Source organism: Pinus tabuliformis, chromosome 9, assembly GCF_031772625.1.
Source record: "Pinus tabuliformis cultivar Carrire ecotype Pingquan chromosome 9, CPIR1, whole genome shotgun sequence".
In the NCBI taxonomy this organism is placed as follows: Eukaryota; Viridiplantae; Streptophyta; class Pinopsida; order Pinales; family Pinaceae; genus Pinus; species Pinus tabuliformis.
In genome coordinates this window covers 1,753,386,179-1,753,402,280 of record NC_142307.1, presented here as the reverse complement: position 1 = coordinate 1,753,402,280, position 16,102 = coordinate 1,753,386,179, and the positions used below count along the sequence as shown (strand labels likewise).

The window sequence follows — 16,102 nt, the reverse complement described above, 5'->3', positions numbered from 1 at the left end:
CGACACATAGGAAATAGTTAAGTATAACTTGGTCTAATGTAAAGTAAGGTAAAGTGTGTTTCTTTACTATGTACTTTTGTAACTTACAGTCCGACAGTCACGATATGTAGTGATCCGACGTTTCATTCTCTCCCCGGTATTACCGACACTTGATTTGTGGCTTAACACCCGATTGGTCTATGGTCTCTATTTAAAGAGCATGGAGGGTCATTTGTAGGGTGACCGTTCATGAAAGAAGCTTATGTAAATTTTTAATAAATTGCCTGAAGTGGCCGCGTTGATTTAGGTCGTGCATTGTTTCCCTCTTTGAGGGTTTTAACCACGTCAAGAATACTGGTGTATTGATCTGTGATCTATTTGTGAGCGGTGTCCTTTGGTGTTCTATTTGAGGAACTTACCCTGTAAATTCCTACAGGGTGGGCGCCATATTCTCCATGTGTCATGTACCACTGCCATGACGAACAACCATAAGCCTAGTAAAGGCACTGATAGAGAGAATGGTGGATTGGATAAGCATATGGGGTCGATATTATTTGAGGATTTGTACTTTGACTAGGATTAACTGCCGTAAGTCAAGTATATTAATCCAAGATAAGAATAGTTTTGAGGACCGATATTTCTTGGTGTCAAATATTGTGACAATGGATTAGGAAATAGTCTTGTGAGGACATACTTGGTGAACACCTGGGTGGGGTATGTGCCTAGAGAGGCTATGGTGTCCAAATTTATGCCTCCCAACATTGTGCTTTGACCTAATGGAGAGATAGAGTTTGTAAGTCAAGACCTTGCTATTTTGACAAGGTTGGCTATGATGATGAAAATCATCATTGATGCTTTTCAATCCAAATCCGTTCTTATATGAATATTTCAACTTGAGAGTACCTGTTGTGTCATTATGAATACTTCCCTAGTCAAGTGGGAGTGTTGAAAATCTAACTAGTGTTGGTTTTCATAATGTAATAAAATGTAATTTTTATTATCAACATATTTATTATATTCATTATTATTATTTTTATTGTTGGTCAAAGCATGTTTTTCATGCTTATAGAAAAGTAATGTATTTGAGTCAAGTCCCATTTGGATTTTTGAAAGAAAAAGAAAAAGAAAAAGAATTTTATTTTTGAGTCGAAGTGTCAACACAAGACCAAGTTGGCTCTCCTTGGACAAGTCGCCTGAGAGGCAACTATTTGACCTTCCTGGACATGTATATATATGAGTCAACTCGACCTCTTGGGGATACGTTCATTCATCTTCACAACACATCGATTTTTGTGCCAAGAAAAGAAAGACAACCGAAGTCAAAGGAGAGAGAAAATATAAGTTTTTTGCCCTAATTTTGTTCACATGTGCAAAATTCTTGCGATTTTCTGAGGCTATTACAGGGCTGAAATTCAGCCTCCACTATAGACTCAAAATTTTTGTGATTTTGACCAGATTTCAGTGAATTTGACCAACGTTGACTTTTGTAGACTTTGACTTGTAGGAGGTGACTTGAAGGAGCGCTGACTTGGGTCTTTGTAGCAGTCTTGGTCTTGGTCTTGGGTCTTAGATATCTCATTTTGATATGTTTCTATAAGATAAGGATTTTTGGGTTTTCCCTTTGTGGGGTTTTGCCTTGGCTTGGAGCCTAATTTCTTATGTTCTTTCTCTTTGGGATTTTTATGATTTGAAGTTTTGTATAGTTACTTGTTGAATAAAAGAATATAATAAATAAGAAACCAACACAATTCACAAGGAATTATCAAATTAAGAGAAATCAATCATTATCTTCTAGCAACTTGGTTTCTCAACACTCCCAGGTATTTAAGGAGCACATCTGGGTTCTCAGGAGAGATACCATGCATCATAACCATCTTTTTGAACTCCATGGTGTACTCTTGTACATTCTTCTCTTGCCTCTGGCTGAAGTAGTGCCACCGGATCTATTAGACCTCTACATACTTGATAAGATAGAATTGGGACTTAATAATGGTTTTGAAGTCCTCCCACCTCGTTTCTTGCACATCACTCTCCAATGTAAGTGTTTTTGTATGACTTTCTTGTTAGTTTTAGTGTTGGATATGGTAGTGTCGGGGAAGTGTTCTAGTCGCAGTAAGTGGCTAAGGAACATGAGATCTCCAAAACCTATAAAAGGTTTTGCGAGATAAGCTTGGTAAACACCTTAATTAAATTAATTTGCTATAATTAAATTATTTCATAAGTCTAACTTAAGAAAAGTGGTAAATTAAAGTTAATTAATTAAGGATGTTTGAGATTTCACTAGAGACTTCTATTGATGAAGTCTAAGTGATCTTAACTCTTGATAGAGATTAAATCATGGCTGCTGAGACTCCAACGAGAAGATTATAAGAGCAGGTCGAAGGGCTTGGGGATAACATCACCATGATCATTGTCAAGTAGATCGAGCTACCTAGTTCACAGTTTTCAGTGAGGGCGCAGTTCGATCCAAGGAAAGTAGAGTCGCAGGGAAAATTTTCGGAGAAATTCTCAGGTGGTTTTCCAGTTTCCATAATTAGGGAAAGAAGGCCAAATTCTCCAGCAGGGAGGCGAATTATGTAGTGCGAGTTGCTGGGAGAGGGATCGATTCAGTTGTTAGTACCCGAATCAAGTCTCGAGAGGCCTAGTGAATTGTTTCCAGACGCAGAGACAGGGAGGACGACTCATTTGGAGGAGTTCCAAAGGCAAATCAAACTCATCTGAGCAGGCAATGCACATTTCTAGTCCAACTGTGCAAATTAGCCGGCAAGTGCGAGTTTGCTGGGGAGGGGATGGGAGAGTTGCTAAGGGAAAACATTTTCCTAGTGTATTTTCCAGTTGAGATAAATTACCGGAGCTGAGCCAGGAAGGCCAACAGTTGTAATTATTTATATTTGCTACATGAAAAAATAAACTTTCATCTGCTGCACTGATTTTCCCTTCGACGTTTTTCTGGGGATGTTTAGTCCAAAAATATTGGTGTTAATTTTATTTTGTGTGCTTGCATCTATTTCTAAGTTCTAGTTTATAATTCCCCAGCTTTTTTGTTGTGAAGAATTCATAAGTGATTTAATCGCTATTTGTTGTAAGCAGATAAACTGCTAACAAGTTAGAAGATTAAATTGCAGCTAGTGATTACGTGTAAATTTCACATGGTATCAGAGCATTTTTTATCAGATCAGAGGCTTAGAATTGAGGAAAGCGAAATTGTGTAGTTTTAGAGGAAGATTTGAGCATAATTTTTCCAAATCTGCGCAGGCGAACTAGGCAACGCGAATCGTTGGGGCAAGAAAACTGATTTGCAGTTCAAGGTGAAGGAAAAGCTCGATTTGCTCTAGAAGCAGTAGCAACAGGCAGTGGATTTGTCAGAGAGAGGTTTCTCATGAGCAAATCAGTGATCTTGTAGAGTAGATTTGGGCGCAAAAATTTGCAGGGGTTTGCAGTTGTAGATCTGCGCAGGGCAAGAAGAGAAAAGCACACAAGCAAAATTTCTAGTTTATTTTTGAGGGGGTTTCCAATTTTCTAGTAGCAGGAAAGGAGGTTGTGATTCCTAGCAGCAGAAGATCGCATATGACTTGTCAGTGCAACAAGTATGTGTTTCAGGGTTAGCAGTGCGTGTGCCAGATTTTGGAGGACTTCTGGGAGGTGGAGCAAGTTACCTAGTAGAAGCAACAGGCAGTGTGAATCTTGGGAAGGACACCAGAGGCAATTGTAGGCGCAGATCTGCGCATTTCCAGCAGGGAGTTCTCTAGTTTATTTGAGTTTCGCAGAGATGGCCACAACAGGTCTCAAAGATCAGGGCAAACTTGATGGAGCCTCTAATTTTGGCAAATGGAAAGCCAAGATGTAATTGTTATTGAATGAGCATGGCTTGAAGGAGCTCGTGAAAAATGTCATGGCTGAGGCGCCAGATCCATAACCACTTGCAACCTTCAAGAAAGAGATGGCCAAGACCAAGAGAATGGTCCTAGATGGAGTTTGGGATAGCATTGTCCCACATATTGCAGATAAAAATACAACAAAGGACATATGGAATGTCGTTGTGAAGCTGTATGAGGATCCATCTAATAATTCTCAAGGAGAAGCTTAGGTCTGTCAGAATGCAAAAGGGCAAGGATGTTACAACCTACCTCACCAGGATTCAAGGAATTAGAGATGAACTTGCAGCTATAGGAGAGAAACCTTCAAATAGTGAGCTGGTGTACATACACTCAACGGGTTCTCCAAGGAGTGGTGTACATTCATCCAAGTTATTTCTGGGCGAGACACACTTCTAGGATGGGAGCGCCTATGGAGAGACTTCAATTAGGAGTAGCTAAGGCTTAGTCTCGTAGAAGGTACCATAAGGAGCAGTAGCAAGGGATCGAAAGTGGAAAAGGAGGAAGAAAACGTAGCCCTTGCAAGTAAGGGAACGGTGAAGAAGGGTCCCAATTAGGGACAAGACTCAAAGGGAGAGAAGACGAAGAAGGACTTGTCGAAGGTCAAGTGCTTCAGATGTGGTGAGTTTGGTCATTACGTCACCTAGTGTCCAAGAAGGAAGAAGAGGACAAGAAGGGGCAACAAACAACAACTTTGGCAGAGATCGATGAGTTGACCTCCAAATTGGAGGAATTCGCATTGATAGTAGCTATACCTCTAGATGGAGGAGGAGCATGATGCCTTAGATTAACAGTATGGGCAGGGTCCATGGGAAAACAACAAGAAGTCTAGATTAGATCTAGTCGTTGCTCACTTGGATCAATTCCTTTGCTATGGGAGCTCACAGTCAGAGTAGCAAGAGGGTTAAGGTGTCAGCAAGGCATAGTCAGATCTAGAGGGATAGTGCAGAGCAGAGCTAGTTGCAGTTAGGTACTCGAGAGACAGTGCAGAACTAGTTGCAGTCATAGAATCAAGGGACAGTTGTAGAGCCAGTTGCAGGGACAAAGTAGATCAACATGAGTTTGAGACTTAGGAGTCTAGCTTCAGAGGGAGCAACCCTATGTCAGCTTGATCTTTAGGTTTTGAGCAGATCAGTACACAATTGCAGTGCTAGCAACAACGCAAAGGCAATATAGTGGCAACAACGCAGGTGTATCAACAGTGTGAGATCCGAGATTGATTCAGCTACAGAGTTAGCAGGGGAATCAAAGTATGCACAGTAGCATGGTGAACAATTTTTGCCAAAATATTTTTGTTCACAGTGATTTTCAGTGACAGGGAGTTCGATCACCTTAAGATGTGAAGAAAGGAGGTACAATAGATGTCAGACATCAGCGATGTGGCCCAGTCCAACTACAAGTTGTTCATCAAGAGAGATGAGTAGAATGGATAATGGAGTAGAGAGTGGAGAACACCTTCCTCGCTAAGAGGGAGTGTTAGTTTTAGTGATGGATATGGTAGCATTGGACATGTGTTCTAGTTTCTGATGCTAAGAGGCTAAGGAACTTGAGATCTCCAAAACCCAGAAAAGGTTTTGAGAGATAAGCTTGGGAAACACTTTAATTAAATTAATTTACCATAATCAAATTATTTTCTAAGTCTAACTTTGGAAAAGTTGTAAATTAAAGTTAATTAATTAAGGTTGTTCGAGATTTCTCTAGAGAATTCTGTTGATGAAGTCTAATTGATCTTAGCCGTCGATGGAGATCAAATCGTGGCGGTTGAGACTCCAACAAGAAGATTATAAGAGCAGGACGAAGAGCTTAGGGATAACATCAACATGATCATTGTGAGTAAGGTAAATTGAGCTATCCAGTTTGCAGTTTTCAGTGAGGGCGCAGTTCGAGCCAGGGAAAGGAGAGTAGCAGGGGTTTGCAGAAGGGAGAATATCTGGAGAAATTCTCAGTTGGTTTTCTAGTTTCTAGAATCAAGGAAGGAATGCTAAATTATCCTGTAGGGAGGCTGAATTTTGCAGGGTGAGTTGCCCAATTTTCCAGTGCAAATTGTCAGGAGAGGGATCGATTCAGATGCTAGTACCAGGATAATGTCACAAGAGGCCTAGCAAATTGTTTGCAAAGGCAGAGACAGGCAGGACGACTAATCTAGAGGAGTTCCAGAGGCATATCAAACTCATCTGAGCAGGTAGTGCGCATTTCCAGTCTAGTTGTGTGAATTAACTGGGAAGTACAAGTTTGTTGGGGAGAGTTGCTGTGATGGAAAATATCTCCCCAGTATATTTTCCAATTGAGAAAAATTGTTTGAGCTAAGCCAAGATGGCCAACAATTGTAATTCTTTATATCTGTTGCATAATAAAATAAACCCTCATCTGATGCACTAGTTTTCCTTTTAGGAATTGTCTGGGGACGTTTAGTTCAAAAATATTGGTGGCAATTTTATTGTGTGTGTGCATCTATTTTTCAGTTCCAATTTATAATTCCACATCGTTTTTATTGTGAAGAATTCGTAATTGATTTAATTGTTATTTGCCGTAAGCAAATAAATTGCTAACAAGTGGCGAATTCGTGGAAATTTCACATTTCCCACCATATTAAAGCATGGCCCTCTAACATTCGTGTGGCAATTGATATCTTTTGTTCTTCATCTGTATGGTGAATGCTAGAATTAACCTCTAGTTGCTGTAACTGGTGATTCAATTTTAATGCATTGATCTCACCTTGGTATGGGTTTATGCCTACTTTCGCTTTTATGTTGAGTAGGAATTGTGAAGGGTTAATGGCACTGGAACTAGGTTTCTCTTTCTCAATTTCTTTCCTCAACTCTTTTTTGAGGTCTTTGTTATCTCTGCATTTCCCCTTAATCAAATCCTTGAGTTAGAATCTTCGACTTCTTTGAAGGGTCCAAGCTTATTTGCTAGAGCTACCATGAGGAGGTTCATATTGCGATTGATGTGGGAAACTTGTGCTTCGACCCTTACAAATCTCTCTCCTTCTGGATCTTGATGGTTATTGTGAATATACTCGTTGACCATGGATAGGCTTCTGTGACTTTATTCTTAAACTGGTTATTGGATCCCTACAGGTTCCCACAAAATACCCCAAAGAAAACTGCTTTGATACCAATATGATCTATGAATTACTACGGATATTCCACTGAAATAGTTCGTCACAACAACTATGATAAAACACTGAAATGTCTATTGTGAAGGTTAATTTCCTTTAGAGCTCAAGTTTTTTAATTACTTGTTTTATGCTTAAATGTATGAAATTGCTAAAATGCAAAAATTAGAGAATAGAAAAATATTCACACACCATGCACAAATAAACATAAGATTTACCGTGGGAAATCTGTATAGGAGAAAACCCACTTAGAAGGTGAGGCCACTGCTCTTTTTTTTCTAGAATGGAAATATGCAAATATAAAGAAAGAGGTACTGTATGTGGCTGGTAAGGTTACTACAAAATCTTATCCCCTTTTGTTCTGCTCTCTAAACTACCACTCCTAATTGCTCTGCTCAACTATGGAACAAAATACAATGACATAGAATGGAACCCCGAGTTCTTCTAGTGGCTCGATATTTAATGTAGCTCGATAGCCATCTAGGGGTACGGTTTTGCCCTCCCAAACCTTCAATTAGAATTATGTTTTTGGACTTTCTAGAATCTTATTCAAAGACCTCAAGTGGCTAACCCCATGTGGGTGAGTAATGGGGGCTGACATGGCATCCTCTTGTACCATGGTGGTCAACATGGTAGGTCAACTAACGGGGAGGCATAATTTTTGCATATGAGCTTTGATTGACATGATTTTTGCATTGTTGGAAATGTCTTTGAGTGTAAGCCAGTGTTAAGGGGTTTGAGCTAAAACAGTGAAAGTTTTGACCCCACAAAATGCTCTTTGGTGCCTCAAAATGCCTTTGGATGATTTCAAACCCCATTTTCCCAAAATGGGTCTTGCTGTCAAAATGACCTTGCAAGCTGATTCCTCCATTTTTTCTACTTCGAAAACATCAAGATAGATGACAAATAGTATAATGATGCAATCCAGATCATTAATCCAGAGTGCCCATTTGCTTTATAGCGAGCCTTTTTTTGTTTAGTTTGTTTCTTATTTTAATGCTCAGTCCTTATTTCTCACTAGAGTTTACACCCTCAAGGGCTTCTCCAGGGTACATCTTGTATTTTTAATGTTAATGACGTGTTCTTTTTACTGTTATAGCTTTTCTCTTATTTTCTCAATTTTCCGTATTAAAAGCAGTATGCATCTATTATTATAATTGATCATAAGCAATCACTTCACAGAAGAGTGTTAACTCATAGTATTTGCTGTAGCATTCTAAGATAGGTTGTTTTGAGCTGTCTCGTGGAATATCGACTTTAGTTTACAGATCAGGACTTGTATTAATGTTGAAACCTGGCTCTAATATACCCCCTCTCAACACCTGGGAGTGGGATGTGGACGAGGGTGGGTGCAAATCTTGGATGATTTTGATGGCATAGAAATGCCCCTCATAAGAGGGAGGAGGCCCAAAAAAAAGAAAACCTATTTCCTTACTTTCAAATTGCCTGGTAGTTCCGTTGAAAGATGGAACCAAAACAATTGTTTTACAAGCTCTAGCTGACTGGAGAAAGGGCACTTTGAATGGGGATGCCAGGTGAGTGAAACAATGGCCGATAGCCAAGCTTCCCAAGATGAGATACGAGGGAAAGCCTTCTTAGACTTGGAAAAATTGCTCCACATTGTTGTAAATCTATAGGGCCAGGTTGATTGTTTGGATGAAAGCCTCCATAGCTTATTTAGGTGGACATCCCAAATGGGCTTTTCTGCCAATCTGATATCCATGAGATGGCTTATACTTTTAAAAGCTTTAGAAAAATTCCGATTCATAAGAAAGGCTCTTGAATAAACTCTACACGATCAAGGACTAATTTATCTGTGTTATTCAGCTTGAAGTTAAACTTCTCCTTGAGCGTAGGCCATGGATCCCAGTTTCTTGTATTTGAATTGAAAATGTCCAAGACAGTTTTGATTCCCGTTTTGTAGAACCCGATGGTAATCCCTTCTAAGGCCTGGACTTTTAACATTTGTTACAGAGGGCTTCTGCCTCAGTATGGGTTTTAATAATCTTCGTCTTTCATAATTAGGGAAACAACCTGAGCAATTTCTCAAACCTCTGGTAGGCAGCATGCATGCCTTTAAATCACAAGACATTTACATTGTTTAAAGTTGAAAAGAGTCTAATGAGATAAGATATGGATTTCCGCGATTACATATCCTCTCTGATCTTGAGGATTTCAAGGCACCTTTTTGCAGGGGTTACAGTTCTTGCTTCAAAAATATGTGCTATTAATTTTTTAACCTTCAGTTCTTTTAAATCTGTACTTAAGAGATTTAGTTATTTGATTCTTGTAATAATTTTTTCACATTGTTTTCTGTACAGAAGAAACAGAAGATTCATCCAACCTATGACAAGGAGCCTGCAGAGGCCAAGAGCCAAGACTTGGATATACAAATGATTAACGAAATGCCTGTGCCGGTAAATGACTTCCATCAACTAGCACATTGTCCCTCTTCTTGTGTAGCTTCATCTCTGCTTGGTGTTCATACACGGTGCGGCATGGCTTCTTCAATCCCTATTGACCGTCATCAGATGGAACAACATTCTCAAAAATTGCCTACTATTCTCAATGTCACAGCAGGTTATGGATTTAGCAGTTTCGAGCACATCTCGAGGAAAAAGGTTTCAATAGGACCAGAATTCCAGGCAGAGGTACCTGTTTGGAATGGTCTCCCAAAGCAGTCACAGATTCAAGCCATGAATGAAGATTACAGTTTCAATGAGAACATGGATGGTTCTAGGTGGCTACCTAACCCAGTTTGGCCCATGAAAGACCGTGAAGTAGTCAATGAGGAGAGAATTGGGAAGGGGAGATCTGATAGGTGCTCTTGTTCCGTACAAGGTTCTATAGAATGTGTTAGGTTGCATGTGGAAGAGGAGAGGGAGAAACTTGAGGAAGAATTAGGTGTTGCTTTCTCATCATGGAGATTTGATGATATGGGAGAAAGTGTCTCAAAATCATGGAGCTCGGAAGAGGAGCGCAAGTTTTGGGCTTTGGTGAGATTAAATCCCGCCTCGCTTGAAAAGAATTTCTGGAACTATCTGCCAACCTGCTTACCTTCAAGAAAGATTGAGGATTTGGTTAGCTATTATTTTAATGTTTTTGTTTTGAGACGAAGAGGCATTCAAAACAGAGTTACACCTGATAAGATTGACAGTGACGATGACGAATCGGAGGTGGGTTCTGTTGACAATGCAAATGTACAGGTAGTGAAAGCATCAGGAACTAAAGGCAAGATGTGCATGCCCATGATTAATTATTCAGGAAATGAATCTAGCAGTCGGGCTTGCTGCATAAACACACAGAATTGTGGTTTGAAAAGATATCGGAAAGGTGGGGAATCGACATTGAGCCTACCTCATTTGGAAGAGCATAACTATGTTGATGTTGACAAACAGCTTGGAGTGGCATCTTTGAGCTACAATATGGAGTACCTGCGTAACTTGCAGGAAAAAGATTTTCATGGTGCTATAACTGTAGAAAAACTGTGATTAGAATGTTATTTCAATTCACCTTGATTTTTTTTCTTGGAAGAATTCAGTGTAAACAAGCAGATACGATACAAAACCCATGATGTTGGTATTCCGTACATCGAGGAAAGCTGTTTCTTGTAAAAGCAAGAATATTTGGTAAGAGGGATTGTTGTAAAATTGGGTCTGATAGAGTTCTGCTGCAAGGTATTTCCTTCCATGACTGAACTCTACAATTCCTAGAAGAGTTTCATCCAACCTATTTTTGGCGGTTTCTTTGAATTGACAGTCGGCTTCCCATTGTTGCATAATGCAATGATGGCTACTAGCTACTTGATGGATGGTGCAGTAGCCTTCTGTAGTTGGATTGGCTGCGGTCATCAGTTTTCGTCTCTGGTAGTGGATTGTGGCTTCGAGGTTCCAGTACTTAGTGTGAGTACTTACATCAACTCTAAACTTGCAAGAGGACACATTCCAAGTAAGAATGGCCGAAGTCATCTATTTTTGCTTCAGATGTTGCATAAATACAAGAAGGCTTTACTAACGTTCTGTACACGTGGTAGAAGCTTGTAATATCTCTTTATTTATAGTGCCAAATTTTTGTCAAGAGGACACAATCTTCGTAAGAATGCCAGAGGGCATCTTTTTTTTCTCAGATGTTGCATACTTACTACTATGAATACAGGAGGCATTATTAGAGTTCTGTAAATGTGGTTGAAGTTTGTCATCATGTTTTTGTCTTGTTCTGCAGCAGGTTACCTCGCATTAGAATAAGCACTGATCAGAGATTGTAGTCTCAGATCTTTTACCTTGTTTGGCTAGTTTTTTGAAATGTTTTTTTCCAATGGAATTCTTCTTTGAGATCTCTTTCTTTAAGTACGTAATCAATCCTCTCTCTTTGACTTGACCATTATGGATACTCATTTTTCAAGGAAAAAATCCAGCCAGTGATACTGTCTAAGCTTATCAAAGTTAAACATATACGTATATATTAATTATCAAACTTAAAAATTAAAATATTATTTCAAATAAAATGTATTAAAGATATTAAGCGACAAATCTTTTATCACATTTTCGAGGCAATAATCCAAAATGACGGAATATAATGATATTAATTAACTGTTTGATCATTAATATACAATTTTAATATTTTACATCGGATTATTTTTTATTTTTTATTTTTAATTTATTTTTTTAAATTATTTTGTTTTTTTGGGTAATATCTTTTTCTTTGGTTTTTTTCCCTTTTCCGGGTTTTGTTTATTATTTTATTTTATTATCTAATGTTTGAATGTTTTATTTGTTTCTTTGTTTAAATAATGAAAGAGTATATATTAATTTCCAAAATCCATCCATTATTTTTAATTTAAAAGAAATATAAAAGATGTGAAGAGATAATCTACTACTTTATAATTAAATTTTCTCAATCATTGTTAAGTTGGGAAACTACTATGTTGGAGAATTAAATTTTCTCAATCATTAATATCATTGTTAAGTGGGGAAACTATTATGAAATAGAAAGGCATTTTTTTTTTAATTTCAAATTAAGTATGGTTTGTAGCAGTAGAGTTTTTTTAATTTTAAATAAACCAAAGAAACAATAATGCTTTAATGTTGTTCACTTCGTTCTAGTTATTGTTTTAGTGGTAATTTATAATTTAGTACGAGAGGTGAGATATGTGAGATATTGTATTGTATTGTATTGCATGAGTAGATCTGCGACTCTTGCTCCGGTGTACAATTTAGTTATTGAATAGATCTGCAGTATATGTTAGATCACCGTAGATTTGGTTAGCTCTTGTGGCCTTCTCTTCAGCAATCTTTTATACGCAGCGCGAGAGCATTCTCCAGATGGCTCCCAGCTTCGCAAAAATAGCTGCTGGCTCAGTTCCGTCCACCTCTGGGGGGCAAGCTCCAGCCCATATCGTGAGTGAAGCCCCAACTCCCACTGTCCAGGTGGTCCAGGCCTCACTCGATGAGGCTTTGAAGTTCTCTGAAAGTGCTCTAATTTGTCGATTCAATGGTTTTTGGCCGCGGCTAACAGCTCTACACAATTGGATCTCGGAGGTATGGAAGCCTCTAATCCCTGATGCAATTAATATCTATCCCTGTGCTAAGGGTTTCTTTATAGTAGATTTTGAAAACCCTGAAAGCAGACAATGTATTCCAGATTCCGACCTTTGGTTTTGGGAAAAATCAGGCCTATTCACGAGGCCATGGAACCCATCTTTCGATCTCTCAACAACAGTGATAACCTCAGCATCAATTTGGGTGAGACTGCCAAACCTACCCTTGCATCTCTGGAATTTCTCTTCGCTAAAAGCCATTGGAAATGCAATTGGAAAATTTTACTGCAGGTGCCCAGAAACAGAGGAATATGCCAAAACCACCTATGCACGCATCTGTGTGGAAATGGACTTCAGTGCCAGATTCCCAGCTGAAATACATCTAACAAGTAAAGACTGTGTGGAATCAGAAACTCGATTACAAAAGTGTCCTCTTCAGGTGTCGATCCTGCTTTGAGACGGGCCACCTAGCCAAAAATTGCCCAAAAGCCTCCCAGAAAAATTATGCTAGAAAAAATCACCACAGATCTACATGGTGGGAAGGAGCACAGAGAGAACACTACACTGTCATCAAAGAGGAATACTCTCGAGAAAACTCTGAATCACAAGAAATCGCGCAAGAGAGAAACATCTTTCAAGACAAGAAGGGGGAAAACCCGCCCAACAACAAAAGAGTGAACTCGACAACCCCTCAAGCATAAACAGTTATGAGGACTCGAATACCGCACAAAATAAATCTTCATTTAACAGCGATGCAGATCTCCTAGACCAAACTTCTTCTCCGACTATCTTCAAAAAGACGAACACAGTGGATCACGAAGCTAAGACACCAATGTCCCAAGAATCAAAAGAGATGAAAGAGATGCAAGATAAAGAAAGTTGGAAGACCATAGAGAAAAAAAAGAAAGTTACAGCACCAATCTCGCCAAGAAAGACGAGGAGCTAGAGAATTAGAAACTAAGAAAATTATAGGTCCGATAGACCAATTTGGTCTCAGTGGACGTTAACCATCATCATCTTCATCATCATCATTAAAATAATAAAATGATATTTATATTGACATTAAAAAATAGTAATAGAAAAAATATTTTTTTTATTATAAGTCAAATAAAATATTTTAAATTTCATTTTAATTTTATATCTATAGAAGTAATTGAAAGTAAAAAATTGTAATTTCATCTATAATTGTTTTGTATTTATTACTCGATATAAAATTGACAAGATACATTTCAAAATAATATTGATATTGCAGTTGACATGTGATATTCAATATATATATATATATATATATATATATATCGAGATAGAGATTGTTTTATCAAATGATGCTATTAGACTAAGTGACAACAATGGGACAATGACCCACTGTCGCCATAGCCAAAAGCCCTCTAATTTTTACGAACTTTCATTGATGGGAGGAGTCTTGGTATTATTATGATCACCTATAATATATATTCTAGGCTTGAAGGTTCAAGGTGATGGACTAGAGTTCATTCGAAGAGAGGCTCAATAAAGGTACGAGGCTTCAAAGAAGGGAACCACTCTCTAGGAAAAACTCTAGAAATGAATGGTGAGGGACAAAGACCTAGATTTTCACTCTTGGAGTAGCACCTATGACTAGATTTTATAGATGAAACTTAGGCGGATGTGCACCAAACTTGGAGCATAGGTAGCCTAGACCCTGAGTTCCCTAAAATTTCACTACAAGCTTTAGATTTCAACCTTACCTTTAGGGGACTGAAATTTAGGAGGAGAAAATATGGAGAAAGAGTTGTTTGATCTCCAAAATCCTTGGACTAGCCACTTGTCCTTTGGGCAATGGAGCCTTGAGATGCTTAAGATAAGATAAAACGTCTTCTAAGGAGGCTCGAAATCGATTCCCTAGGTACCAATTTCAAACATTTACCCTCTTCAAAATATAATGGAGTTTCATGAAGAATTCAAAGACATTCATTCACTAGGAACATTCATTACATGCTTTGCATTGGATAACATATACAATACTCTACTAGAAAAGCTTTTTGAATTTAATCTTCAACAATTAGGACACAAATTCACATATTCTAGAGCATCAATTCCATACATTAAACAACTTTCAAAGAAAAAATCCATAACACCAAGCACTTAAAAAGAGACATGCAATATATCCATCCATCATTCAAGAAGAAGCTCCAAAGAAGAAAAGCGAATCATCTTCCACACATCAAAATGCATCAAAAGAGTCTCCAATAGCTCCAAAGGAAAAGTGAGTTCTTTTACAAGATAACTAAATCAAGTATGATGATGATCTCTCACAAATGAGAGTGAGTTCTATTTATATGAGTCTCACTAAGTTGAATTAGCCTAATTAGCCCCCAAAGTATTAAAATAATGTGCAAGAGCATGCCTTGGTCACACACTGACTAAGTAGCTTTTTCAAATTATGAATTAGTCTTCCAAAAGCTAGTTGAAATGGTGATGTCATGTTGATGTAAGGCCATAGGAGGGCCACGTTGTGTCCTTTTTGCTCCAAGAGGTGAGAGAGGTATCTATAAATCATGAACAAGGGGATGGCTCCTTGGTTTCCAAGCAATACACCATCTGGGGCTTCAAAGTGGGGTTGGGGCACAAATACTGGTCTCATGGGTCTCCAGATAAAAGAAAAGCCTGTGCATTGCTCCAGATGAGGGCTCTGATGATGGTGCTTTCCCTCTTAAGTCTCAAAGGTGAGACAAACCTGCTATGGGCCTTGGATCAACTGCCATAATCATACTAAGCCGATTGGAGCATGTTGGTCCAAGTGCATCATCTCGTGAATAATGTGGGGCAACGAAAAAATTGTTGAAGGTGCCCATGGCATGAAATGTTGGTTCTCAACGCACCCCCTTGGGGCACATTTAAGTTGCTTAGCGCATGATGAAACCACTTGCCAATTACATATAAGATCCAATGTGTTTCCTCACCATCAGGTACAATAATTTATTAGTGCATCTAAATGAACCAAACTTGTTATCTAGGGGCACGTTGATACCTCGTAATGGGTTTCCCTTCCAAATTTGGGGCTTTAAGCTTGTAATAATGTTAACTCCCTACGTAAAAGTGAATAATAAACAATCTTATTAGGTGTTCACATCCCCTAAAGGGAAACACAGATCCAAGGTACATCATTTAATTGATAGGGGTCGTGTGAATAATGATGAGATTGATGGGGACCCAAGGGTCTCAAAGCCAAATGCCATGGGTTCAATGATGGTAATGATGAGGGATGTTCACATATCAGGTGTATAAATGTAAGAGGGAGTAATCGTGAATATATGAGTTACCCCGACCTTTGTTTTTGCACCATTCATTATTTGCCTTTTGGATTTTTACGATTTTTCTTTGTATTACTGTTCGGGGCTTTAGGAAATAAGAGCATGTTGTGAAAGATATGTAACAACTATTACCCCGTTAAGGTGGGGTACTCTATTGCCCACAAGGGGTTGGGACATGCATGGGTTCCTTAATGATGTGTGGGGCACTCAAAGGCCCTAGGAGCTAGGTTGATGGCCATGATGAATGGCTAGAGGTCATGTTTTTCTTTTACCCACATGCTATATTAAATGTACCGACCAA

The 16,102-nt window shown here is 38.6% G+C and overlaps 1 protein-coding gene across 3 annotated transcripts in view; it reads left to right on the top strand.

Moving 5' to 3' along the window:
* The window catches only part of LOC149155744 (AT-rich interactive domain-containing protein 2-like), a 108,807-nt gene extending 97,656 nt beyond the window's left edge, over nt 1-11,151 (top strand). For 2 of the 3 annotated variants that reach the window (XM_089445966.1, XM_089445964.1), the window contains one exon: nt 9,294-11,151. In XM_089445966.1, the coding sequence (XP_089302092.1) occupies nt 9,294-10,463 (1,170 nt within the window). In that variant the 3' untranslated portion in view covers nt 10,464-11,151. The remainder of the gene's footprint in view (nt 1-9,293) is intronic. The other variant, XM_089445965.1, reaches the window with a different exon arrangement.
* Nucleotides 11,152-16,102: the final 4,951 nt, after the last annotated feature.